This window comes from Parambassis ranga, chromosome 1 (assembly GCF_900634625.1).
Source record: "Parambassis ranga chromosome 1, fParRan2.1, whole genome shotgun sequence".
NCBI classification, from domain to species: Eukaryota; Metazoa; Chordata; class Actinopteri; family Ambassidae; genus Parambassis; species Parambassis ranga.
In genome coordinates this window covers 5,049,441-5,076,503 of record NC_041022.1, presented here as the reverse complement: position 1 = coordinate 5,076,503, position 27,063 = coordinate 5,049,441, and the positions used below count along the sequence as shown (strand labels likewise).

General features: G+C 40.6%; 3 protein-coding genes across 3 annotated transcripts; all 3 read right to left on the bottom strand.

Annotated features, from left to right (window-relative positions):
* Nucleotides 1–2,759: 2,759 nt before the first annotated feature.
* rps15a (ribosomal protein S15a) lies at nucleotides 2,760–6,565 on the bottom strand. The gene is made up of 5 exons (XM_028417094.1): nucleotides 6,532–6,565; nucleotides 5,549–5,686; nucleotides 5,313–5,392; nucleotides 4,994–5,079; nucleotides 2,760–2,894 (listed from the first exon to the last, which is right to left on the bottom strand). The coding sequence occupies exons 2-5, from the start codon at nucleotides 5,679–5,681 to the stop codon at nucleotides 2,801–2,803; spliced, it is 393 nt and encodes a 130-aa protein (XP_028272895.1). The 5' UTR covers nucleotides 5,682–5,686; nucleotides 6,532–6,565; the 3' UTR covers nucleotides 2,760–2,800.
* Nucleotides 6,566–8,186: 1,621 nt separating this feature from the next.
* Nucleotides 8,187–12,439, bottom strand: notum2 (notum pectinacetylesterase 2). Its single transcript, XM_028408838.1, has 12 exons — nucleotides 12,397–12,439; nucleotides 11,982–12,294; nucleotides 11,824–11,876; nucleotides 11,319–11,414; nucleotides 11,147–11,207; nucleotides 10,665–10,783; nucleotides 10,435–10,537; nucleotides 9,851–10,039; nucleotides 9,638–9,738; nucleotides 9,040–9,187; nucleotides 8,914–8,961; nucleotides 8,187–8,508 (listed from the first exon to the last, which is right to left on the bottom strand). Exons 2-12 carry the CDS (start codon nucleotides 12,290–12,292, stop codon nucleotides 8,205–8,207), a joined length of 1,533 nt encoding a protein of 510 aa, XP_028264639.1. The 5' UTR covers nucleotides 12,293–12,294; nucleotides 12,397–12,439; the 3' UTR covers nucleotides 8,187–8,204.
* Nucleotides 12,440–20,815: 8,376 nt separating this feature from the next.
* coq7 (coenzyme Q7 homolog, ubiquinone (yeast)) lies at nucleotides 20,816–24,855 on the bottom strand. The gene is made up of 6 exons (XM_028407932.1): nucleotides 24,684–24,855; nucleotides 24,191–24,369; nucleotides 23,022–23,136; nucleotides 22,767–22,906; nucleotides 21,399–21,467; nucleotides 20,816–21,144 (listed from the first exon to the last, which is right to left on the bottom strand). The coding sequence occupies exons 1-6, from the start codon at nucleotides 24,766–24,768 to the stop codon at nucleotides 21,067–21,069; spliced, it is 666 nt and encodes a 221-aa protein (XP_028263733.1). The 5' UTR covers nucleotides 24,769–24,855; the 3' UTR covers nucleotides 20,816–21,066.
* Between the last annotated feature and the right edge of the window lie 2,208 nt (nucleotides 24,856–27,063).

Here is a 27,063-nt window from a genome sequence, read left to right as displayed (position 1 = left end):
CAGATCAGCAAGTATCAGCAGCTCTGAAGCTCACACAGCATCACATATCCATACCAAAAGTCTGTCAGCTTATCAGAAGTCTACCATCACTTCTCTGTCTATATCTTTCTCTTTGTTCTGCTGATCTAAGTGTTGCTTCTGCAGAAGAGAAGATATAAATATCAAGGCCAAATGTGGGCTAAATCCTAATTGAAAAGATAATATTTAAATCAACTCATCTATGTTTATGTAATCATTCAAAATTAAGTTTTGCTGCCATGTAATCAGCAGTTGAAAGATTATTTGCTTGAACGCTGAAGCACAGTTTGGGTTAAACACATCAATGTTTCTGAGGCTGACGGTGCACTTTTTATCTGTTGATAGTGGAATAAATGATTTAAAAAGTACATTTTTTTGGCGTTGCTCAAATACATCATTGACTCTAAGAGGGTCAAATCTATACTTGTTAAAGTATAATGAAAAGGCCTTCCACCATGTTTGGTCTCAAACTGTTTTTATTCTTATAGGGCACTCAGATTCATTGCTAAAGAAAATATTGTTATATTATTTTTAGTCTTACAACATTGCTCACAAAGATACCACCAACTGGCTCTCGCTCCCTCTGCCTCTGGCTCTCCCTATCAAAGCGGGCCAAACAGCAGACTTTTTATTTGGGTATTAATGTATTCTATTTGTTTAGAGAGCTGCACATCTCCTCCTATCCTCCACAGCGGTGCTTTAAACCCTTCGGGGGAAATCTGAGGGATCCAGCTGACATATGGTGAAGACAGGAGAGACATGTTGGAGACTGCCAGGCTGTGGACCACCCATCCCCAGATGTACGGTGACATATTGTCTTCAAACAGACTCACAGTCACACAGAGAGTTTCAGAGGATGGAGGAAGGATTGTTAAGCGTCAGGTGTGTTTTCCTCCTCCAGCTATTTCTCAGTTTGAAAGAGCACACTGTTTATCTTTAGAGCTGCTCGCAGCTCCTGATCATCTGAGAAGTGAGAGATGTGGTTAAACTGGTTAGCTGTTGGATGCCAAACGAATACAGAAAAACCATCAAAAGGTTTCTTCTGCTGTTGGATGGAGTTTAAATTGGCAGGGAGAAGGGTAGTTTTTGGTAGAAACTTCTGTAACCTTTACAAAGAAAACAACATTCAAGTATTCAAGTTCCACTCCTGGAGGCCCCCCCCCCCTCCCACCCTGTTGCTGCGCAAACCTGATGGACTCAGTAGTCCAGTAACAGGATAAAGATAAAGCAGGACTTATGTGTGGTGGGTGTTTTACAGGCTATAAATCATATTTTTAGACTTCATATGTTTTTGCTCTATTGGTTTTGCTAACATGGGCTGCAGTCCTGACCACGTCTAAAACTGACCACTGCCTGTAAAACCTGGTGACCCACGAAATCTTAACGAAAGCCCCATGGGCTTCTGGGAACTGGTGTTCACCATCCTTTCTTTACAGTTCTTAAATTATTTCAAGTTTAAAACTTCCAATTTATTTATATAATTACAAAAATAATTACATCCCTATCTGAGATGGCATTTCATCTCATAGTTTTATTTTAAGACGGGGGCAGACTAATCTTAAAGAGCTGAACAAAATCAAATGTATATTGATTTTTATCCTTTGGAAAGGGTATGTAAATGCCACTATGTAAAGCCCAAGAGAAAGGATTTACAAAAAAAAAGGCAGGTTTTAACTTCAAGGTTAAGAAAGCAACAGGAGAGAGAAGGTCAGACTGAAAGCAGCTGTATGAGACAATTATCTACCTTAACAACTGGGTTATTTCCTGCTGCACAGATGTAAACACTGGCAGCTATAAGCAGGTTCAAAGCTGCACCTTTCAGGCCCGTCCTCGCACCTCGGCTTTGTATCTTTGACCTTTAAAACAGGAGCAGCTAAAGAGTTTGTTTTTCTTTTACAAGGTAGCGCTTAAGTGCTGCAAACCCATGAGGGAGGCAGCTCGTCTGCTCTTAGCGCACAGGAGCACTTGGACAGAGCTGATGCATTAGCAGGCTGTTACCTTCCCTCTAATGCGAGGTCAGCAGACGGACTGCAAGAGGTTGGGGACAAAACAAAATACACTGAGGAGACTGAAGAAGGTCACGGCAGTGAGATGATTGCAGGGGCAGGAAAGCAAGGTCTTTTCACACAAGCTGTTAACCAAGCAGCCAAGATGTAGCTGCTTTTATTAGCCAGTGGCAGGGGAACCGCTACGAACATGGATGTGCTTATTTGAAGTAAGCTATTTAGACAGCTGTATACAATGCCAGATGCTTTTTGAGCGTCACATCACAAAATGCAGCCATTTGCTGCTGTTTGTGTAATGGTTTCTCAGCAGACTAGTCAGTGTATCAACACAACATCATTTTGGGGTTTTGTGCAATATACAGCTTCTTACTAGCTGTGTTGCAGACAACCTGCTAAAAGCCGGCAAGATGCGAAAGCATGCCAAAAGCAGACATTTACTGACAGAAAGGAACTACACCCACTTTTAAACATAAGACTCGATTTTGACATGTTTTTGAGTATATGCAAATCTCGCGCTATGGCGCACAATGGTCAAGCTGGATGGGCCATCCCCAGCTTCTTATGGGAAAACAGGGATTTTCATGTGTTTGTTATGTTCACCTGAACACACACTGCTGCACTGTTATGTTGTGTTCACCAAGTATCCCTCTCAGCCAAAGGACTGCTACTAAAACCTGCAGTGTTTTCTCCACAGACACATCTATGTATAAAATAAGTCAACATCACACTCTGGCCTTTTCTTTCTGGCTGTTTTTTTATTTGCAGTTCTTTACATTTTAGAAAAAGAATCCAAGGATTTTGCCTCCTGTGTGTTTCCGTCTGGCCTCTTCATGGTCCATGATGCCAGCTGAGGTGGTCAGCACAATGTATCTGTGGAGAGAAAGGTCAGAATGTTATGCACAACAGTAAAGTTTACATGACTATTTCTTTAATTGTATGTATAAAAAAAAAAAAATACTAAAACCGCAGAGACAGTAACTGTATGAAGCTACTTCTTCAAGGAAAGACACTAAGGGCAGGTAACACTGCACTCAGCACATTCTACAACAGCTTTGCAGGTACTTGACGCTGAATGACTCCAGGCAGGTTGTTTATGAAGTGCAAACACCAGATGGAAAAGCTTCGTATTATAGTGGAAGCATCCAAAATGGCAAGCAACACAGTGGAGTACAGCCCTGTTTATATATCTGTGGAGAAGCAAAGCCTGACATGAAGCGCCTAACATTCTGTTTTCCATGTCAGCCAAGGGAAATCACCCGCCTCGTCCACTAGACGTTTCCACCCTCTCTTCTAATCTTCTTTGCATGATAGTAATGTAACCACTTGTCACTTAACTCGATGATGAATTAAATTGCTCCACCTGAGACGTACAAACTGGTATGACTCCAGACAAATCAGCACACAAGTCTAAATGTTTAGAATGTTCCTATCATACAAAAATGAATCACATTTACTTTAAACCAGGGGTGTCCAAAGGTTTGTGGACATATGGCTTCTGTCTTAAAATGTGTTATTTTTGGCCCACAAGCTAAACAGAATAAAAATCATACAAAGGCAACGACAGGCAACGCTGTCAGCGTCGTCACAGCACGTCACATGGGGGTCCAAGACCTGCTTGAGATCAGCACTAAATGACTCCCACCTATAAGTCTAGGTGACATTTTATGTACGTCTACTGCTGCTCTTAAACCAGACCTGTCATACATGATCAGATCTCATCTTCACATTAGTGTCAATAACTTGCCTGTTGCTCAATTATAACAAAACATGTATGTTCATCTGTTAACATACAAGTTACATGTTTTCACTTTGTTTGCTGTGTGAAATAATTAAATCTGTTACCGTTTAATATAATGTCATCGGAGAATGTGGGCCCTCGGACACTTTTGCATTATCAAATCTGGCCTTCACTGAAAACAGTTTAGACATCCCTGCTTTAAACAGCAGAGTCTGAACCAGCTGGTTCAATTCATATTTACATCCTTTGTGGCCTGAAACAGGAACACTATATTCTGGCAATGAAACATGAGGGTGACTATCAGACAGAAAAAAAAACATTTTACAGCAGTAACATTAAAAAGCCATCTTTGTCCCAAATGTTTTACAAGGACACTTTTCCACCGACCCACAGCATCCTGCAATGCTAAGTATCTGAAACATAACCAACCTAGGCGACCCATTTGTTTTGCTCTGCACCAGTGCACCTAGGCGTGCAATAGTTGATTCACTAACTTAACATTTATAATTACAATACAACAGAAATCCAACAGTAAAATCAGTTCAGATTTAAAGACAAATAACCAGACTCAAAATGTAAACGGGCATTATAAGATGTACAGTAATGACTTAAACTCATCCATACAGTCTGTGCTGAAATTGCATCTAGAACTGATATGATGGTCTGAATCAAGCTTCTCACCAATGACAGCTCGTATCAATAAGCAGTAACACTGTGTTGGCTGTATCCTTAAATCAACCAGTGACTTTTTAAGTCCACTGAAATTTGATTTAGGTGATTAAAAATGAGTGCACATTGCACATGCAGGCCGATGTGGGGGCACATTTCATCAGACAGCAACAGTGATCCAAAGAATGATTACAGCCCAGGTTGGCCACTCACACACATTTCTCTGAACGCTCTAATAATCTACATCAAGCCAATTTTAACATGTTGGGCCCCCAGCAGACCGAAACAACCAAAATAGCAAACAACACTTGTGTAACAAGCCTCATTTCAGGTAAAAGAAAATATCAAGAGACAGATTGTTTGGAACCAACTTCTGCATGTTAAATATATCTGCATGAGGAGACCTAATTACACTCAATAACACTTTACAAGGATCAGCTAAATTCAACACTTTCTCAAAGACATAGCAAGCAACCACTAAAGAAACTCATTTCATCTGTAGCTGTTCACCGTTGCAGGTTTCAGTCTTAAGCTGCACATGAAGTCAGAATATGATTCTTACCCGAACTGTCTTGATGGCAGCAGGTTGTTCTGCCACTTCTCCAGGTCCTTGAGCTGGAGATCAAAACGTGGGCTGATCACACCACACTGTAACAAAAAAACATCAGTTTATAGTAAACATCACACACACACACACTAAGGCACAGCAAAGACACAGTCTTAAGTACTTTACAAAACTTTTTTCTTTGCCATATGGCCAATAACAACGTACCCAATTCTCCAAAGAAATAAAAAGGAAACTCTTTCCTGCTCTACGTGAAGAGTTTGCATCCGTTTAAAGTCAAATTAAAATGAGCTACACAGCGTTAGATCAACTTTACCTTGTTCAGCCTGCCTGTGAGATTGACAACAATTTTTCCGGCTCTGTGGTCGTCAATGATCTCAAACTCACCAATGTAACCTAGACACAAAGAACACAGCTTAGCAAATTCATACACATTGCCATTGCACTAGATGTCTCCCACTGGAACCCAGTGTGTGGGAGAAAAACTGAAACCATTCCCAAATGCTCACAGAATGATATAAGCCAACATGTCCAACATTCAGAGCCACTCACCGTGCTTCATCATGACGGTTAGGAAGCGCACAATAACCTTGGAGCAGGGCCTGATGAGGACCTGGCGTTTCCCACGCTTCTCAGCATTATTGATGCTTTTAAGAGCATCCGCGAGAACGTTCATGCGCACCATGATGCCTGCAGACACATCCAAAGCAAGACATTAGAACTTTATAATACAATTTTTTATATTACATGGACACTAGGCTGATTTCTATGACACATATCAGTAAATGCTACCCAGAACCCCAGCTTAGGAGCTTTACCGTTTTACAAAATGAGCTCTCTACACTGAAGAGTAATTGTACCATGAAACTGCTTTGATGAAGACAAATACAACAAAGCTGCCGACGACATTTACCGGCTGATCCTCCAAATGGCATCACCTAGCTAGCACTAAATTAATAGCGACAACCATTTTGCTCTTAGATCTATACTGGCCGCCTGGCTAACGGTAAACATAAAAACAACAACTTTGCGGATATCAGGCAGTTTTAATTGGTCATAACAATGTTTTTATCCCGGTTAACAGAGAGCGTAAATTGCAGCCTCCCATCAGAGCATGGTCCTTTAGTAGCACCCTGGATAGCCACCTAGCTTAGCTGACTACATTTCAATGACAGACATCACGTAGCGGTTACGATGGACAACAAAATGTGGTCGAGTACAGAATGTGTTACATACAGACACGCACCGACACTTTGCAAATGTTTTGGTTAAGTTAAAACAAGCTTTTGTGCTAGCAAAGCTAACAGCTATCAAGGCGCATTGAACGCACCGTTGCCCAGGGCCGGCCAGAGGTACTACGAGAGGACTTTCTAAGTTAAATATGATTAAATCGTTGAATTAATCGACACGATAATCATCTAGATTTACTGCTATGTGCTTTAACGTCAAAATGAGGACATAAATAAAACATTTAACACTCAGATGCTTTAGATATTTCTAAGATTGTAGGTGACGGTATAAAAAAGACATCTTACCGGTTCTGCAATATGGCGGAAAGAGGAAGTTGGAAAAAACTGCAAGGCATTATGGGAAAAAAGCAAAGACCATTTTTAAGTAGAGATGATCCGTATCGCCACGAATTTCCTTTTTTCTGTTTCTGTTAATAACTGCGTTATTCCAATTTTTTTGACGAAACTATGAAAAAATATATTGTCTGTGACGTGTGTGACTGTTTTAATTACACATACAATCGTGGTGTAGGTTTAGGAGAGGCAACTTTAATCTCTAGCCCATTCCTCCATAGATACTTTTCTTTTACAGCATAGATTGCCTTTGTCTTGTTTGTCAGTGTAATATTTGGGCATTGATAAAGATGAATACGTGCATGCACCTATACGTTTGTTTTAGCCAAGAAACAAAAAGAAAATGTAGGTTTTTTTAGTGACATATATTCGAAATGTAGAAAACAAATGTTTTAGTTAAAAATTCAAATTTATGCAAATATTGCAGAAGGGCACAGTTTCTTGCTTAAATACCAGTTGAGTGTAGAATTATCTCAGTGCTTCTAAATTGATTAATTTTTCCAAAAACAAATTAATTGTGCTACCCTGATGTAAAGAGAATAAGCTTAGAAACATCATAGGTTCATCATGGGCATCTTCTCAGAGAGAGTCAGAGTATTTAAAAGATACACAATGTTAACACAGGGCACACATTTTAGAGCCAATTCATATTTTTTATTCCATGTTTAAACACGTGCAACAGCTCAGTTATTACAGTAGTGAAAGGAGAACATAGAGTTACAGTCACATCTGTAAATGGCTGGCAATGGAAACATGGCATCGTGAAAGAATTTGACAACAATGACAGTTTGCATTGTGTCCATGTAGGTCATAGATTTCCACAGCTGAGCAGTGAATTACCACAGCGTTTATAATCATACTAATGACTTTGCATGTTGAATGATTAAACTGGAAAAAATATAGTAGGACATATTAACTGCTGCTGCTGGCCTTCACAGAACTATATAATAACCACTCTTTTCTTGCATGCATAGAAAATATGTATATTGATATTAGGCATAATATAAGTTAGCTTAGCATGAGGAACCAAAGTCTAAATAAAACTAAGTCACAAAAAAAATCTGTGTTGTCTTTTTTCTTTGATAAGAACTTGCGTTTATTATATATGTAAAAATTAGAACGTTCAAACTTTGGCATGTCCTCAATCTTGCATATTGTATGACTGATAGGTAAAACGTATAAATAAACACTTAAAGCTAATCTTAATGCTATGTGCAAATGTATAATGGTCTCATTGAAGTGCGCTTCAGTGAAACTCTGCTATCATGCTCTCGTGTTGAATGTTCCCGCTGTGTGATCAGGATGAAAGTGTGTTGTGGGAGGTTATGTCCAGCCACCCGCTAAAACCCAAAGCTCTCCAACTAGTACAAGTGAAACACCTAAAGCATTTTTCCTCTGATGTGCAGTAGAGGGCCTTCTAAACCACTCAAACCCAGACGCACCAGCCAAGTCACAAATTTAACAGACATGTGGAGCATAATGGAATGCTGAGCAGCCATAGTAACCAGATTTCTGCAATATTTCTATGGTTACATTAAATTTTCAACACATTTTTTTTCAATCTACTAAGCCTCTGCTCAGCTGTCTTCTACTTTCCCCTGTTTTTTTTGTTGTTGTTTTTCCACTTAGCCACCATTACTGACCATGCTGGCCAGAGAATCTGCATCTCCCTGGGGATCCAGGCCCAGCCTCTGGAGGTCAAGGCCCATAGCTGCAAGCATCTGGAGAAGGGTAAGCTCCTGCTGGGTGGCCTGGTCTACTAGAGCCGGGCAGGTGGGGTTGCACTGGGGCCACTGGCAGGTGTCCACCAGGTGGAAAGGACAGCCTTTAGCTGGGGTTCTGTTGTTGCGTGTTGCCTCCAGACTTCTGTCCCAGCAGTGCAGTGCCCGTGGCAGAGAGGTGCCTTTAACTTGGAAACTCATCCAATTACTATTAAAAAAAACAATAACACAGGGAAGGAATAGATTAGAAATAAAGACAGATGCAAACATGGACAGGGAAAATAAAATTGAAACTAAAGGATTGCAATTTGCTTTGGCTAAGGCAGCTTGTGTTACATCAGCCCTGACCTTGGACCTTCAGCTCCTCCTGTAAAGACTCATCACCCTCCAATAAATACACCTAAATGTAAACCTAGCTAAGACCGACTAGACTGCACTGACCCATCAATGAGTGTGTTTAGGGGTATGAAGGGGTTAGGGAAAGTGTGAAATGGTATTTGGTGACACAAAGAATGTGACATGATGAATGAGCTAACAGAAACAGCAGCGTGAGCTCACTATGTAAAATGAAGGGTGGCATATGTAATCACAGGAGTCAAATATCCACTCTTACCTTTTGGTAATCACAGTGTGGGAGAGGCAGGATGGAGCAAACACAGCCCTGAAAGACACGCAAAGTCATCTCTCTGAAGCGTTGGCGTTATGAACAGCAAAAAGTTTGATGTCGGTGGGAACTTACGAGACTCCTCTCAGGGAGGTTTTGAGCTCCACGCCTAGATTCTGAATATACTGCCATTGCCCCTCAGACATACTCTGTCCTCCTATGTAGATGTTCTCAACTCTGAGCTGCTCCTCATCAAACAGCCACTGTACCACAAACAGAGGAGCTATAGAGAAAACACAGATGCTCTAAGATCAATTATGTCATCTAATTTTACAGTTTCCGTCAGCTTTATAGCTTGTTTTAGTTAAACCCCCAAACTTTACTGTTTTAACTGTAAACAAACATTTAGAATAACTAGTGAGAACAATTCAGTAGTGAGTGAAGAAGATATTTCTCATGGATACCAAAAATGGGGTGCCATATTGGATGTATATATAATATAGCATATATAAAAAGCTGTATGTTCTCAATATATAAACTGCATGTTCATAGCTTCACAGCCTTCCCGTGCCAAAATCAATGATTTTGTTTGCAGAAATGTCAGATTATACTAACAACAAGACTACAAAATAACAGCGGTCAAGTGCAAGAAACGTGCACGTCTTTATCACGACTCTAAAGCGCGTAAATGTAGTTTACTTTTCTAACACAATGATAAAGGAGAAATACTCACTGGTCAAGGTAGAGTAAAGTTTGTGACCAAAGAAGCACTGCCATTCTTCGCCTCTCTTATAGAGCTGCCGGCATCTATCCGGCACCACTCCATTCCACAGCCTGAGACATAACACACACATTATAAATAAAGTAAGTAATAAATCAAGAGATACTACATACATAAATGAATCAAGTGACTCATCATAAACCTTATAAGCCAGCAGGTTTTTACCTGAGTCCAATCTTGATAGCATCCTCAGGAGAGCAGGAGACTGTCTCAGGGCAGTTTGCTGGTCTCTGCTGTTTACTCTCCAGAAACCAGCCAGAGTCCACCAGGCCTCGGACCTGAGCCTCCGCACCAAGCTGCTCCAGCTGACTGGCCACTCTCTCAATGTTAAGCAAAACACCTGTTCCTCCAGCACTACAGGGGAGCCAAGAAAATCATTAAATAGTTTGGCTTTGAGACTGACATTTTTGATGGGGGTATCAAAATGACAGTGCGTGCCAGCTTGTATCAGGCAGCCTCACATTCATGCAGTGGATCCTGTTTTAGGGCTGGGGGGGGGGGGTGGTTTCACAACAACCATGTTGCTAACCTGGGAGGAATGTACACCATTACAGGGCAAGGCCCTTTAATAAACATTATGTCACTGATATCACAGTTGACAGTACACGTCTTTATTGTTGACAAGAGGCGGCACCCAAAATAGGGCTTCTCTTGTTTAATGTTAGGCATAGAGATGGCCCAGGATGGATCGAGGCTGTGGTCCAAGGGTTGTAATCACCATCTGAGCATGAGCAATAAAACAAACCTACCTTGTGCCAGACAGCATGACAACCTTGGCCTGCTTGATGCCTTTGGGGATGAGATCTTTGATGACCTCGCGGATGATTAGGGATCCCATGAAGGTATACTCGGCTGATAACAAGGACAAGTGTCAAACCACTGGGAGCACAACAATAAATATGGATTCTTAAGGACTTATTACTGTTACACAGAAACCCACACAATTCATAAAAACATGAAAGAATCTGAAGAAACTTACTGGTGTTTGTGTTTACATTTCTGTCTCTTTCCTTCTCTCTGCCCTGTCTTGGCCTTGGAGGTGGGGTTGGAGCGAGCCCAGTTCCACTCCACACATCACTGGAGCAGTATGGGATGAAACTGTAGTAAAAGAGATGACCAACTCAACATCAACCATGTTGGAACACTCGGAAAATACATGCTGAGAACAGGTGTGTATTTTGTGTGTATACATCACTGTGTGCTTTGGAAGGAAATGTTGTAAACTCTTTAGCATGCTGACCTCAAAATCTTTGCACAGATGTCTTTGTCTATAAGAGCTGTATTTTTGTTTATTACAAATAATACTTGTGGATGTCTGAATATGCATGTCTGGTGAATGTGTGTATATGCATGTTATTGTCTTTACACTTAATATATGTAACATAAAATACTTAAAATGTCAACGTAACGTTTGTTCAGTAACCCCCTCAGTAGCCATACTGATAAAACTCTGATACTTACACAATGTTTGCATTATGCCAGTGTGGGTTTTCCTCTGCTTGAGAAGACAGTATCCCACTTCCTGTAAAACAACCACCTATTACACAAATGTCCTGTTGTCTCTCTCATCAAAGAAAGTAACACTATGAAAACATGTACGACATGCATTCTGAAACATGGCCGGCTGACCTACCTCTTTTAGTTTGGGGCCACCCCGATGAGCTCATTAGTCGGGGGATATTTTGGTACCTGGAATCACAGGTCTCTTTGCTGTAGCAGCACCAGCCACCTAAAAATAATAGAGACTAATATTAGATGTTCACATCCGAGAAAGGGACACCCTTGTTAGCCCATCACAGAGGCCTGTGAGGAATGAAGAGGGAAATGGATGCACCTGCAGCCTGCTCTGCTAACAAGATATTCACTCATAGTTTGGCTGAAACTGTCGATGCCTGATGGGTTATGTTTTGTTTGTTTGACTAGTCATCCTTAATACCAGTTAACCTAATTCAACAAAACATGTTTATTAGGTTCTTTACACAGGTAAAATCTATTTGGCACATATTGAATCAAAGAGACTGAAGGCAGCCAAAAAATGAGAAAGGCAAGAAGATGATGATTCCCATCAAAGTTCCGATCAGGACGTCACACTGACCTTTTAAGGACCAAATTAACCAGTTGGGTTTTTAAATACTCACCTTCCAGAAACAACAACCATCGGCGGCTTCCTCTGATCTCCTTTAGGTAAAACCTGCAGAGCCACAAATAAACAGGAAAAAGGTATGAGTGGATATTTAATTCTAAAACAAAATTAAATAAAAAAAAAAAAACACAATTTGAATCCCAGACATCTCACCCAGCTGCTGTTCCATCATTACAAGTAACCTGGTTGTTCTTAAGGAAGTGCAGCCTCATATCATCTGTCTGCTGTCCAGCTGTTCGCGCTCCTGCAGCAGCCTCCTGTCCTGCTTCAGCCGAGCCTCCGGTGCCTCTGCTGCTTTCAGTACTCCCAGGACTGACATCAACTGCAGGGGCAGCCTGAGCAACATCACCTCCTTGGGCTGCACCAGACTTCTTTGACTTGCCACCGGCTTTAGCATTGCGGTTGTTCTGACACCAGATTCCCCCAAGCAAAAGCAAGAAAGCAACATGGCCCAGTATCTTCATATCTGAGAAAACATAAAGGAAAGGGAAAGAAGTTCAATTTAAAACTTAAAATATCACTCTACTTCCACTTTAAGCATCACATTTAAACCTTGAAATGAATTTACCTTTCTAAGGAGATTCAGCTTTAAAGAGTGCTGCTGAAGTCAGGCAGATAACTGCTGCTGCTGCTGAGGAGAGTGAGAAGTTCTAGGTGTGAGAGGAGGATGCCAGTCATGAGCAGTGATGAGTTCTTGACCAAGTTTTGATGAAGCCTGCAAATCGGTGAGGAGCTTTATAGTACCACCATATGGATCAGATTTCCTCCTGTTTTGTCTTGCAGCTCCAGCCAGGCCCTGAGAGACACTGCTGACGACACGGCGGGGGGCGGTACTGAAGGGCCAGTGGTGAGGAGAAAAGATAACACCCGCGCATCTCCTTAACATATTTCAAGCCTTTGCACACACCCACCACCAAGCACTTTCCCAGCTGACCACAGCTCAAGAACCAGCCCTCCTTGCCACCCATCTCTCTCTCTCTCTTTGTTTTCCTCCCTCCATCCACTACTGATTGCCAGTTTTTTTTAAACATCTAAATGGTCAGCATAACTTCATAGTCACTTTGTGTGGTATGTGACCCAGGGGTCATTGCAGCACACACCTCAAACGCTTTCTGACATGGGAATGAGTGGTACCGTAAGGTTCCCGCATGCTCAACAATTTAGTGGACACTCTTAAGACACAGCTGGTAGAAAGTCTTCTTAGGTTGTGGCACAACTTAAACAAGTTCCATAAATAACAATAACAGAATCACATCGAAATGTAACCACTCCTGTCGTATAATAAACCAAAGAAAAGGTATGATTTTGTGGCTTTTTCAAAGCAACATAAAAAGAAGTGGCATGTTCTGATTAATTAAGCTATTTGTAATCCTTGACCTCATTAAAAATGATTATTGCTGCACTATAGAAGCCTGTCAAGCCATTCTTAAAATAAAAACATAACATAATCACTTTAATATACCTATTATACCTTATTTCAAAGAGCAAAACACTCATTTAATCATAAATCAAAACAGGCTCTTCAAAATATAGAAACATCTAATTATTCTAAAATAGATTGACAAAGGCTCAACATGCTCTTTAGGGTGGAAGGTTGTAACTATTTATTTTTATGCAAATAAAGCTGTTTGATAAGGCTTTTCTCAACCTTAGCTGAGACGATTATGAAAAATGCAGCATATTTTGTTGCCACATTAAGCTACAATTAACAAAATTGCTGATGCAGGTCCATGATGTTGTAACACTGTAGCCATGCTACATGCACCTTTTGCCCATCATAGAAGATAACAGTAAAACAAAGTGGCCTAAAACCTAAATGTTGAGTTGCTTTTAGTCAGAAAGAAAGCCGTATCTATCCTGCAGAATATACTGTATTATGCAGCGGGTGGTACCTTTGCCTCTGGTTGAGTCCTCGTCCAGGTCGGCCTCTGCAGACTCCTGGGTGATCGGTTGGGTTTTGCCTTTGGTGGTGAAAGCGACAGAGTATTTGAAACTGATCTGTGACTGTCCCCCCTGGGATGACTGCAGGGTGACGTACCACTGATCGCTTGAGGATCACGAGCCCTAGAGCGCTAAAATTCTCATCAATGAAATGCACACCATCCCAAAGTGTCAATCACAGCAAACGATGATCGCCTGGAAGGCCAGGGGCTGCAGGAGGGTACACGAGGTTGCATGGAGCTGCCAGGGCTAAGAGGACTGCAGGGTCGTAGGTGAATTAGGCACAGAAGAAAGGAATAAATACATTTTGATAAAACAGAGTTCACCACTCACACAGTGCGATGGCAATTCTAAAACTCACATATAAAATCATTATAATTAATTGAAGTCTTCAGAAAAATGAGCAACAAACTATCATTTTGGAAGTGTGGAGAAATCTTCTTTGACAAATGAAAAAATGAAGATCAACCAGCACATTGTCCGCAATATCACCTAACCATCGTAAATACTTACAGTACAAACAAGGCAGGCATATTTTTCAAATTTTCTCTCATTGCTTTGGCATGAAGAAAATGGTATTTTGTCTCATTTTCAAGCACCTCATGCTGTTTTATCTACTTTCAACTGTGGCCAGAAAGAAAACAAGTCTACTCAAAAATATGTCTGTGAGATCGTATGCACCTACGCGCAATAAAAATGCAGCCTAAGGCCTATACTGAATTTGATCTACCGAGCTGAACAATTCTTCATTCCTTCAATAGTCTTGAAGCAGGCACAGCACCATCTGTCTTCCCAGAAATCAATGCAACAATCTGTTTAACAGATACCTCAAATAGCTGAAAAACGAAAGAAGTTGCTGTAAATCTATCACCGTCTCGCCAGAATGTCACGAACAGAGAGATGGCATTGCTGCTCTTTTGTTTTGCTTTGATATGGGATTGGACAGAATGATATGTTTTTCAGAGTAGGCTCCAGATCAGTGGATTAAAGTGAATTTGTGTTCTAGACCATCAGTGATTCAGCTCTCAGAGCTTGTCCTCCCCCCCCTTAGCTTCTACTAAAATGCGACCTGACACACTTGTGTAGTCTATTACATATGTCTCTTTACCTCTGCAAAACAAACATTTCGTATAACTCATGAGACATGTTGAACTTCACCCTGACAGGGGCAAAAGCTTGACCCCTTGTGCAGCATAGGAGGCATTCTTTCTCCCCTTGTGTTGTTATTTTTCACAGCCAGCCTCCAAGGTCAGGACACCTAAAGCCCGGGTGGTCCGGGCACTTTGTCTGCTGAGCATGTGTGTCATCACTAGCCTGAAGAGCTGAGGGCTCAGCCGTGAGCTCGAATATTTGTCGGCTGATAGCTTCAAAGAACAAAGAGCCAGAGACAGCGGTCATATGCTAGATTCTTATGCCCACACTGCAGCATAAAAGATGTTGTGACCCTCAGGTAATGGGTCCAACCATACGATCAGCCACGTTGGTCCAATCAGTAAACTTCAGTTTGAAAAATATTCCATAGATTAATGCTGCTGCAGGAATCAAACATGTTGTTTTATAAGTCTGTGAGCCATACCACAATCCCACCCTGCAGCTCGCCTTGTCGTGTTGCGTGTAATTTGACAATCTGCGAGAGCATCACTTTGAATCTGCATTGTCATCAGCAGTGGAGGGCATAGCTGGGGAAAGAGGGTCATAAGTAATAGGAGATAAGAGTGGCATCTTTACAAGCCATTTGAAAACGAGCCGCAGGCCAGAGATATAAGCCCGGGCCAGAGTAACACTGGGGGAGCTCTCCATTCAATCAGCGAGGACAACAAACAGAGTCTTAGCGAGGATTGGTGTAAAGTGCTGGGCCACGGCAGGAGGCAAGCAGGTGTGGTGGGCAAAACTATCCCTAAAACCAGGTGTTAAGAGGCCTTGCGTGGTAACCTTTTACAAACTGCCAATCCATCACAGTGATAGATGGAGATGGGGTCGATGGCAGGGATACAAGGTGTTGGATTCAGGAGGGTTGGGGAGTGGGGTGTAATGTAAGGCATAGAAGGGATAAATACATTTTGTGTGCTCTGAAAACCTGCAGCTCCTTCTGCTGAGCCCCTCACACCTAAGCACACAACTTTAATCCTGCACAGTCAAAAATCAGCAAAAGGCAAAACTAAAAGCACCGCATCACACAAGAATGTGCAGATTTTTACAGCTGATATACATATATATTGTTGGTGTTGTTCTCCTGCATTAGTGAAGGCACAAATTGGGATTGAACAACAAGGGGAAAGGAGGTGGGGGGGGGGGGGCATATTGTGCCAGAGTCAACAGCAAGCAGTGTCTTTAGGGCTCATTACAGAATGGAGCAGCAACGTGGCCTTGGAGTCATGCTGGATGAACCAGCAGACCTGTCAGTACATTGATGGATACCAGTAGAGGCGGTCACGCCATGCTCAACAACGGCACTCAAGAACAGGCCCTTCACATAAGTCCTACCGCCTAACACCAAGTGGAAACAACTGTGGCCTACCTGATATGGACCGTACATTTTCAATGTAGAGTCTTCAACAAAGCAAATCTACTGATGTTTGTAAAATACATTTTACAAGCTAGTTATTACTCTGTGCGTGAGTAATAACTGGGTTATAACTATGCAACACATATACTATCATTCAAAAGTTTGGGGTCACCAGGCCAGTTCTATTACTTAGCATATCAGTTCAGCTGTGCTAACATAATGTCACAGGAGTTTTCTAATCATCAATTAGCCTTTTTAACATGTTTAGCTAACGCAATGTATCGTTAGAACATAGAAATGATGGTTGCTGGAAAAGTGCCTCTGTATACCTTTGTATATATTCCATTAAAAATCAGCCTTTTCTAACTAGAATAGTCATTTACCACATTAACAATGTCTACACTGTGTGTCTGATTACTTTAATTAATAAAGGTATGTAGGTATAAGGGTATAATAAAGGTGTTTATGAGAAATATAGAAGTAATAGTAGAAATATATACGTTTTACACCTCCCTTAACCTCCCTAGAAGATTGACCTTGGTGTGTTTTTCTTTCACCAAAGCGGCTGGTAGGTAGCACTGCGTGACGTGCCATAAATCAGAGATTCCAGCTGACGTGATGTCAGCCCTTTGCATCATGTGTTGTCGCTTCACACTATGAAGACATGTGGACACTCTTTCAGGCCACACACCCTTCAAGTCAGCCAGAAGATTTATCAGTCAGGTGTATGCACACATGCATAGTATATGTCTTTCAGCAGCAAAATGAATTCATCTACATCTCATTAGCAAAAGACTAAGTACAAACTAAAATTAGAGACTGCTGTGTGTACACAGCAATCTAAAGCATACGGTGACATCACACTGCATGTATTTTTATGTACAGACATACCACAGATCAGTAAAAATGTTTACTATTTACTATTTATAGTGTGGCTGTTTTTCAGCCCATGCTGCTGTATGTGAATAGTTGACCTGGATAACCAGAAGTACATGAAAAGGTGCAGTGAGTCAGTTGGATCTAATGGTCCCTCACTTCTGAGAACGCCTGGTTTAATGGTCAAGGCAATACAATCCCTAATAAGTATCCACATGATTCATACATAAAATTTATGGTGACATGACAGTTAGCATCTGTGTTAGCTTTATCACGCCTGTCAGTAAACTGAGCTGAACTCATCAGATAAAACAGTACAGCATTATGTTCCCTCGACTCAGGTTAGATTCTTGCTTAGTCATATTATGCCACGATTAAAAAGGCTCTTCAGAATCCTCTTGGGCTTAAAGGTATGAAGAATGTAGACATAGTTTTTGGTAACAGAGTTCCAATTTGATCAAATTCACTGCACTGTATGTCATCTTTATGCCAGCCTGATTGTGGTTTAAATGCCTACTTATTTATTAGCATTTTCACATTTGCACTTGGATAATACCTATAATAGACTATATATAACTAGAAGAACTGCCCCTGATGCCACACATACTGGGTGGTAGGTTTTTGGAGAGCTGTTTTGTGTCCCTCTGGGAGGAGCCCATCGTGGCAGTGTGACAGTCTCCTAAACTACCAGTTAATCCAAATACAGGCAAAGAGGCAGCCAGGCATGGAAGCAAAAAAAGTTGTGCTGTGAGTTGGCACCACTGACAGCGTATAACTATGGACAAAGCTTCAATGGTATTACTGAAGAGGCATTTTGTACACTAATCCTGTACCAGGCAGCAAACTGTAAAGTTGCCCATTTTACCATGGGAGTCTATGGGGATTGACTCACCTTTGGAGCCAGGACCAACACTTCTGGATGGGCTTCATGTCTCAGCCCGAGACCTGATCAGCACACACCTGTCACTTAAAGCAGTCAAAGCTTCAATTATGCAAAGCTTTGACTCTTAATCATTTTGTACTAGGTTGTAAACAAGAGTCGGGCATCAACGTTGGGGCCTGTGGGAATTGATTCACTTTTGAAGTGGGCCCCAAGAGGTTGTAGGATGAACTGCAGTGTGTGACACTGCTGCGCAGGCTACATTTATTCACCCTAGAGATGTTTGCTTGGAAATGAAGACTTCTAAACCTTTAGAGCTGCCCTAGCATGCTAGCTAGTCTTTCACATGTTTACAAATATGCTGGAGTGATAGACATGTTGGTGCAGGTGTATTAAAAAAAAGCACTAAAATAAATTAATTTATATTTCATTATGACTAACCATCCACCTCTCAGCAAGAAAACAAAAGAAAATGTATTATTGTAACCAAAACTCCTTTAAATCCTGCATTGATGAGCAACAACAACTTAAATTTCATTTTAACATGGTTGGATTTTGACTGTTGCTGGCCTCAAATGGTTTAAATGTTATGTGGCTGTGGCAAAACCTATCTGTAATTTAAACTGTGTGGCATTAAAGAAGGTATCACAGAAATTTGTTAAACAAACATGCACTGAACCGAAGATTATTACTCAAAGGAAGAATCTGCATGGGCCTATTCATTTTAAGAGACTTTAAATTTTGAAAGCAAACACGCTTAAAGCTGTCAGACATTCGTTAAATGCTGGATCAACCTATGCTGCAGTGCGTCTAGAGCAGAGTTTTATCCACTACATTCCCCGTGCTGCAGACAGATCGTATGCTGCTAGGTGACTGACAGACTGCACGTGTCAAAGCCAAGAAGCAATACAATCTGTATCCGAAAGTTTTTATGACTTATAGGGATTTGTATTATTCGTGCTGCTCAAAATTTATTGCTGCAATTCTTCACGGGCAGCAAGACAGGCCCAGTTTAGTAAAGTTTTATAGCTGTCTTCAGATTCTTGTTGCCAATTTCTCAGTCAGTGTTTCAGCAGATTCCTCTGGAAGTGATTCTGAGGAAAGGACCTAAACAATTCATACGAACTCTTGATGCAGAATGGAGTTTTGTGATGCATCGAAAATGTATTATGCAGATATTATACTGTGAATTATTACACATGGTAACTTATTTAGATGTCATTAACACGACGCTGTGACTGAGTCATCACTCCTGTTATTATTTCCCGATAATTTCGTCACCCAACACGGTGCTACAAATGGAGCTGTACATTTGTTGCTTTATTTAAAGTTACACCTCACAATAAAACTGTCAGCACTATTAATCTGGGCCTGAGATAATGTATGATGAGCTACCTTTGATTTGCAAAGCTGCCCACTGTCTCATGTTACTTATGTATAGTAGGTGACCTCCAGTGACTATGAAAGTGAGTTTGATGTCTTTTTGTCCTGATTTAGTGCAGGTAAGTTAGTTAGCGTGCTTACAAGGAATCACAGAAAGGCTCAGCTGAGATGAACCCCAGCAGAACCTTTAACCAATTAGTATAGGGACAATAAAATAAATCATAAGTAGCGACTCTGTGGCAGGAATTAAGTAGATTAATTCTGAATAGATGATCCAATTTTCTTACCCGAACAGGCCCACCATCATAACAAGCATGGCAGTTTGTTTGACTTGATCTTTCACTTGGCTGACAGATTATACAGAAGATCCTATTTTTATGGAATGGGGGCCATACGGCACATTAACCCTTGAGGTCAGGTGTGATATGCAAAGCCACCACAGCTAAAATAACTCTTCTGACCTCATGCTGGGTAAAATAGATCAGCAATCCTCTGAGCTCACCTCTCTGAGACACTAATAGAGCAGCCGAATGATGTAAAGAAGAGCTACGAAATTACTGACTACACTCCATAAAGAGAAAACACTTGATGACTCGATTAATAAAATACAATTCAAAAGATTATCAGTTAAGATGCTTCGTTACTCAAATTTAATGGAAAACTTTTCAAATGGAAACATACAACTCTAAACATTCAGGGATTATCTTTTGGTGAGCAAAGTTTTGTCCCTCCAGAGTTCGAAGCCCTTCTGATGGTGGCCCAATGTCTTACCAAGTATCCCATGTGTCTATGATAAGCATTTTGTGAGTGAACTACTGTCTGCTGCACCAAGAGACAAATAAAAGGGTTTCATTTAAGCCCTAGCAGCATAAATCACTGCCTCTCATACCCCTGTGGCTTTAACAGACTAAATGGAGAGTAACAGGGTTTGGGGTTGGTATTCAATGTACAGTGAGGATATCGACCAGGAGGGGGACCTGCTCAGCCTGATGAAAGGCCTAATAGATTAGGGGCAAGCCTCTTGTCAATCCTTCTTGCTGACTGACCTAATGTACCCAGAACAGCTGTGTGAGGGTGCTCAGACGTTAGGCCAGGATGACAAGTCATTGCTCACTTTGATATATTAACTATTACATGTGAAACAGGAGAGTTTGTTGAAGGGTATGAGGGTGTGGGTGCTCTAGGATCAATATGTCCTTATCATGTGTAGTGTATGTATGTGTCTTTTAATCAATGACTAAATCCTCTTCCTTGAAGTTGCACATACAGAAATACTAAAGCAACTTAACAATGTTATATAACCTACCTGAACTGAACAATTTCAATAGTTATTTTCTCACCAAATTTCCTTATTAAACCGGCGACCTCCCAGCAATACAACTGTAACACAGAAACAAAATATTTACACTCACAAAACAGCACTAAGGGCTGCAATTTATTTCAGTAAAGGTCACCTCTGTTATACAAACGTATAATACAATGTGCAAAGCAACCGAAAGTATGCAAATTTTGATGCCATTAAGTGCTTTTATCCAGCATTTTAATCTGGCAAAGGTACAACATGTGCACCACAAGGTGCTTCACTTACAAAAGAGCAACATTTGAAGACAAATTTACAAAAAAACGAGTAAAACTGTCAAACCAATTTTGTGTTAGATTCGCTGGGAAACATATATTGCAGCTTTGCAACCTAGCTGTATTGCATTTTTTAGAAGCCAGTATCCAGGTGCCTAAAAACAAGAAAGAACACACATTGATTGCAGCACCTGAAATGACTTTCAACTAAAACAACAGAGAGAATATATTTAAATTTTGTGTCTGGGCTTCATGATGTGCTTTTACATTAAATCCTAGCATTTGTTCACAGTGAGCTGATAGATGACTATGAATAAAAAAATAAAATATATCCATGAAGTGATTCTTAATTGACGATTTTGATAAGGCACACTTATTGTCTCAGCAGACTTTTATGAAACACACTTACGGATTCAGCGTCATGCTCCAGTCCTGTATCATGATGGTCCATCTCATCATCTCTAAATTCCTTGATCACCTATTGAAATAAAACGCAAAATGACTCCTTTAATTTGTATACTTGCATTTGTATGTTCTACTTCATAATTATGCTCATTTAAATCAGATGCTGCCAATGAATATACCTTTCAACAACCATCCCAGTTCCAGATAAACTGAAGCATCCCCACAGCATTATACTGTCACAACCATGTTTGATTGTGGCAACTGTGTTCGTTCGGTTATACACCTCTCCCTACTTTCTCCAAATGCAAAAATGCAATTTCCCCATTGTGGGACTAATAAAGGTTTCTTAATCTTAATCTTAATCTTAATCTTAATCTTAATCTTAATCTTTATCTTTATCTTAATGAAGGCAACATGTCTGTGAAGAGCTCTAGTTTTGCTTTATCCAACCTAATGACACACTTGCAGTCTGTGTAATCTTTCTCCAGTTTCATCAGTCTGGCTTAAAGGTGCCTTTTCTGCAGAGCAAGTGGTGTTTATCTTGTTCTGCAACCTGACAGTCCTCACATATTGCATAACAGTAGTCTGTACTAGGGCTGCAACAAATGAGTATTTTGATACTCGGATACTCGCCGATTGTGAGTGTGTGTGTAAACGGCTCACCGCGTTTTGCCCCCTTGCACCCAAAACGCTGATCATCCTGCTATGCCGCGAGAGAATCATCCTCGATGACGTCACTAACGAGTCATTAAGTGCTAAATTAGTTGTCGATGCATTTTGCCCTCGAATATTACTCGAGTAATCGTTGCAGCCCTAGTTTGTACTATGGCTAATGAAAGAGAACAGTTCTTAAGGGGGGTACAAATATTGACCCTTTTTTTGTTTGTGTGAATAAAAGCCGTTACTCTGTGAAAATTAAAGTGATTAAGGCTTTCTCATGGGAAAAACAATAGATTTTTACTGATGGATTTTGTTCTTCGCTAAGAAAACAGCACAATAATAACAAAGTGGGGCTAATCATTTTGTCTCCACCTTAAGTGCACATTCTCCCCATAGAATAGAATAGAATAGAATAGAATAGAATAGAATAGAATAGAATAGAATAGAATAGGTCACATGTGATACAAGTACACAGCGAAATTAAAGAGTTGGAGTACGCCTCTGAGCCGCAGCCAACCGGCACCGCCACAATTAGGTCTATTAGGTCTTATCTACCAAAAGTGTAACTACACTGCCAGTGTACCAGATTGCTTGTGAGCTTTTAGAGCTGTGGACCTTTGTTTGGTCTTCATAGGTATTTTTATGTATTTTATTTGGCTTAATTTACAGAGGGTCAATAGTAGACAAAGTTAGAGACATAACACAGACTCACCTGTAGCAGGTCAGTGTACCTCTCTGGGTCTTTCTCCATTAGAACTCTTATCTGGCTGTTGTAGTGTTCTGAGATACTCTCCTCCACGGCCACAGTGCAGGCCATAGCCCCTTCTTTTCCCAGCAGTGCAGTGGATGCCCCTACAAGAAATTCAAAACAAGATGCCAATATTTAGAGCCAAGCTTGTGTCAAAAGCCACTGGATTGTATTTTTTTATGATTTGATAAACACAGTGTGTTTGTTGTCTGTACCAACCTAATACAAACCCAGCAATGTTCCAGAAGGGTAAGAGGACTGTTGGCCGAACTCTGTTCTCAGCAAGAATTTCATTGAATTTCTCCAAATGCTTCTTTTCTTGATCCCACATTTGCTAAAAAAAAGTGTCAAAAATCCTGTCATTGACCATATATATATATATATATATTTATATATATATATATATATATATATATATTTCTAAATGACATTTAAGCAACAATCTGCTGTATTGGGATGCAGAGATATCAGCTGGGGCCAGCCAAAGCATTAGTATAAGAGTGTTTGGAACAACAAAAGATGGGATTGCAGCAACACAATTCACCAAACTTTTAGAGTCATGGGACATGGAAGTTATTGAAATGAAAATCACATTCAGGTAGGTGTTGATGAAGATTCTCAGTCATCCAGGTCATCATACGTAGAGAAGATTGAAGCAAGGCGTCTGGACTTGTAGAGTTTTCTAGAAGACGTTTCGCTGCTCATCCAAGCAGCTTCATCAGTTCTAACTGTTGGTGGGGAAACATGGTTTATATGTGGTTACAGACCTCCACCTCAAAGACAAAGGACACTCCTTTGAGGACAACAATGTTCACATTTTAGACAGGGAGGAAAGGTGGTATGAAAGAGGAGTCAATGAAGCCATCTATGTTAAGCTGGAAAAACCTTCCCTTAACAGAGGTGGTGGCCTCAGACACCATCTTTCTACCACATACAATGCAGTGATTCCATCCATTCCCAGGAAGTTTGCACATACTCACAGTAAGAACAAAGGGCTGTCAACCAGTCCCCCTCCGGCAGTTTCATAGTCGTTAGCCAGTCGTTAGACACACCTGGCCCAGTCAGCCAGAACATCACAGGTAAGTATGGAAACATTTAGTGCTATTGTTTTTTCAGTTTTTAAGTTTTTACCCAGACCCACCCACTGAGGTCTGTAACCACATATAAACCATGTTTCCCCACCAACAGTTAGAACTGATGAAGCTGCTTGGATGAGCAGCGAAACGTCTTCTAGAAAACTCTACAAGTCCAGACGCCTTGCTTCAATCTTCTCTACGTATTCAGGTAGGTGGCACCAATCACTTGTGTTTATACACGCTTTACTACTTGGCATGATACCATTAGTATCCTCAGCACCATTAGTGTAACCCAGACTGTCCGTTTCGTACCTGGATGAGAGGCCCGGTCTTAGACCGACCCAACACCGCCATCTGGCCGGCGTAGATGCGGTTGGCACCATATTCACCCGCGTGGTCCACGCGCAGGATCTGATGCATCATCTCCTTCTCCTCGCTGTCGCGCGGGGGCGGGACCACACTGTAAGAGCGTGAGCTCTGCTGCAATGGCACTAATAAAACATAATAGACCAAGATGTTTATTTCTGACGGGACTCTAAAGCAACGTATCTGTCCTCAGTAGGCGCTTAAACATGTGGAATTCAAATAGTTTTCATAAAACCAAACACATAAGTTGCGAAGAAAATAGTTAACAATTAAAGCGTGCATACGACAACAACAGTGACAAGACGAATTACACGTTTACATCTACAGATAAATGCAATTAAAAGTTGAGCAGACTGACGTAACATACTCGTTAGGTACATGTTTTTAGCATTTAGCACTGTAGCTACAGCTGGCAAACAGCACGGCTGCTGCCGCTTACCTCTGCATTTTAAACACTGACGAATCGTCGAAGAACTGACAGCGTGAGACCAGCTACAAAAAGCTCCATGTACTGTTCTTTGCATCGTTGTCTGTAAATGTTTGAACTGTCCGTGTTGTTAAAGAAGTGTAGGAAAATATGAGCCAACTGACATTGAGCGTCAGGAGGTGGACGTGGCGCACACATGTGACGTCACGACGTAAAACAACACTATTCCCCTCCCTCCTCACAAAATCACAGTGCAAGTATTTTTGTAAAAAAGACAAGTGTCTCTTTAAATCGCAAGTTCCATTTATAATTTTGTATGTTATGGCATATTTTACAAATATTAGTTTAAGTTTTTTACTAAGATGACATTTTTACAGCCAATAATTACACAGATCTGTGGCTACTGACAATCAAATACTGTTATCTAACACTTAAATTATGTTATATAAACATGCAAATAAAAAGCAAACATTTTATTATGAAATGTCATTTTACTATTCAGTCAGTAAAGCTTTAACAGGTAAAATTTATGTTACTACTTGTGACAGGTTTGCCCCCTAAATGCATACACTATAATGTCTGTAGACAAAATATATATATATATATATATATATATATATATATATATATATATATATATATATATATATATATATATATATATATATATATATATATATATATATATTCTATATATATGTTTATTTAAAACACTTTTTAAATAAATGAATTCCCAATGTTTTCCTAAATGTGCCCTGAACAATTCAGAGGGACACAGTGTCATCTGCTATGTACTGTAATCAGCCTTCAGGACAAGTCAATCACTACGGTCTGTCACAGGATTATAACACAACAAAAACAAATCCACACACAATGTAGAGTTCACAGAGTTCACCTGGCCTGCGTCAGTCTGTGGGAGGAAAACAATAGCATTTAAAGATATAAATAAAGAAAATTACCTTTCAGTCAGACACTCTGCTTTTTGAGTCAAACAAAATCATGAGTGTTTCTTTTGTTTAAACTTGTTACGTAAGAATGTAATGTAGAAATGGAGTTTCTGTTGATCTACAGATGGCAGTGTTGCACAGAAAAAAATGGGGCTTCACAGTTTTTATTCCAGTCAGCATGTGACAGTGCAGAGACACTTAGTTTGAGTTCACAATTCAGAAAGTAAACTGTGAAAGTATCTGCTTCAAATCAAGATAAATAAGCCTCATCTGCGCCCTGTGCATTCATTCACTTTGTTTCCATGTGTGTTATCTAGTGATGACTCCGGCCTTTGATGCAAAAAAAAAACACTTTCTTCAAAACACATGAAATAGCTGGGACGCAGGAATCTGTGGAATGATGAGGTTGACTGCAGCACAGCTATGATGGCCGTGAGTAAACAAGGCCAGGACAGTGAACGGTGGGGTGTGTCGGTTTTGTCTGTGTGTGCATTTGTGGTGAGACACCGGTTTCCCTATCTGTCTGCTTGACTATGGGTGGCTACGTATGTGTGGCTGCACATCACTACGTGTGGCTTGACTAGTCCTCTCTGCAAGAACGTGTCGGCCACAGGATGTGAATGCGTTTGGACAAAGGGAGCATTCCTGACAGGGGACCCCAAGACCCAGACGCCGGGGCCAAACCCTCTGGATTCACTCTGTCATTTCATTTTTGCTAATTATTCACTACTAATTTTTGTTTTTGGAGAATTTGCACAATGAAAGAATAATACTCCCATCTGCATGGTAGTGTATGGCACTATATGCAGAGTCATTCGTATTGGTCTACTTTCAGTCCACCTAGAGGACCCTACAGTTGATAGCCAACAAACTGAAGTATCCACAAACATATGCGCAGAGCCTCAGAAACACTGTTGACCAAATTGACATCTTCTGGTCATGTTTAGGCAATAATAATAATCTTGACCCTATCTCAGATAGGGGGCAACAGAAACCTGTTGTGAAACAAGCTGATGCAGGAGACGTCCTCGCTCCTGGGAACAATGTCACAGCAGCGCATCAGTTATTTTTGTTGCCACCTGATGAATGTCCAATATTCACTCTGCATGCTATTTCCATTGTGTTTGGTCTCCACCAACACCTAAGGGGAATATCTGGCTTTTTAGATGTTATATGTAGCAACAGCTTTACCACCAGTAAAGTAATGTCCTCAAATCGAAGCAACAATTCAAAACAATACCAAGAATCAATTTGATTTGATTGTCATATTAAATATTAGTTATAGCAGCTTTAATAAGTCTGCTTAAAGCATTCAATATTTTTATTTTTTGAGCTCATATAATGCAAATTCTGGATTAAATTGGATTTGTCATGTGTAATCTCTCTTTGCATTGTAATTAATAATGTCCTTCTCATATACCTGAGGTTAGCATTGGTCTATTTCT

Coding starts and splice junctions, on each gene's coding strand:
- coq7 (XM_028407932.1), bottom strand. CDS start 24,768: ATGCAAAGAACAGTACATGGAGCTTTTTGTAGCTGGTCTCACGCTGTC. Junction 24,370..24,683: donor TCAGTGTTTAAAATGCAGAG/GTAAGCGGCAGC, acceptor ATGTTTTATTAG/TGCCATTGCAGCAGAGCTCA. Junction 21,145..21,398: donor TGGAGCATGACGCTGAATCC/GTAAGTGTGTTT, acceptor TCTTGTTTTTAG/GCACCTGGATACTGGCTTCT.
- notum2 (XM_028408838.1), bottom strand. CDS start 12,292: ATGAAGATACTGGGCCATGTTGCTTTCTTGCTTTTGCTTGGGGGAATC. Junction 10,784..11,146: donor TGGCATAATGCAAACATTGT/GTAAGTATCAGA, acceptor CTTTTACTACAG/TTTCATCCCATACTGCTCCA. Junction 10,538..10,664: donor AAATGTAAACACAAACACCA/GTAAGTTTCTTC, acceptor CCTTGTTATCAG/CCGAGTATACCTTCATGGGA.
- rps15a (XM_028417094.1), bottom strand. CDS start 5,681: ATGGTGCGCATGAACGTTCTCGCGGATGCTCTTAAAAGCATCAATAAT. Junction 5,393..5,548: donor AACCGTCATGATGAAGCACG/GTGAGTGGCTCT, acceptor CTTTGTGTCTAG/GTTACATTGGTGAGTTTGAG. Junction 5,080..5,312: donor TCACAGGCAGGCTGAACAAG/GTAAAGTTGATC, acceptor TTTTTGTTACAG/TGTGGTGTGATCAGCCCACG.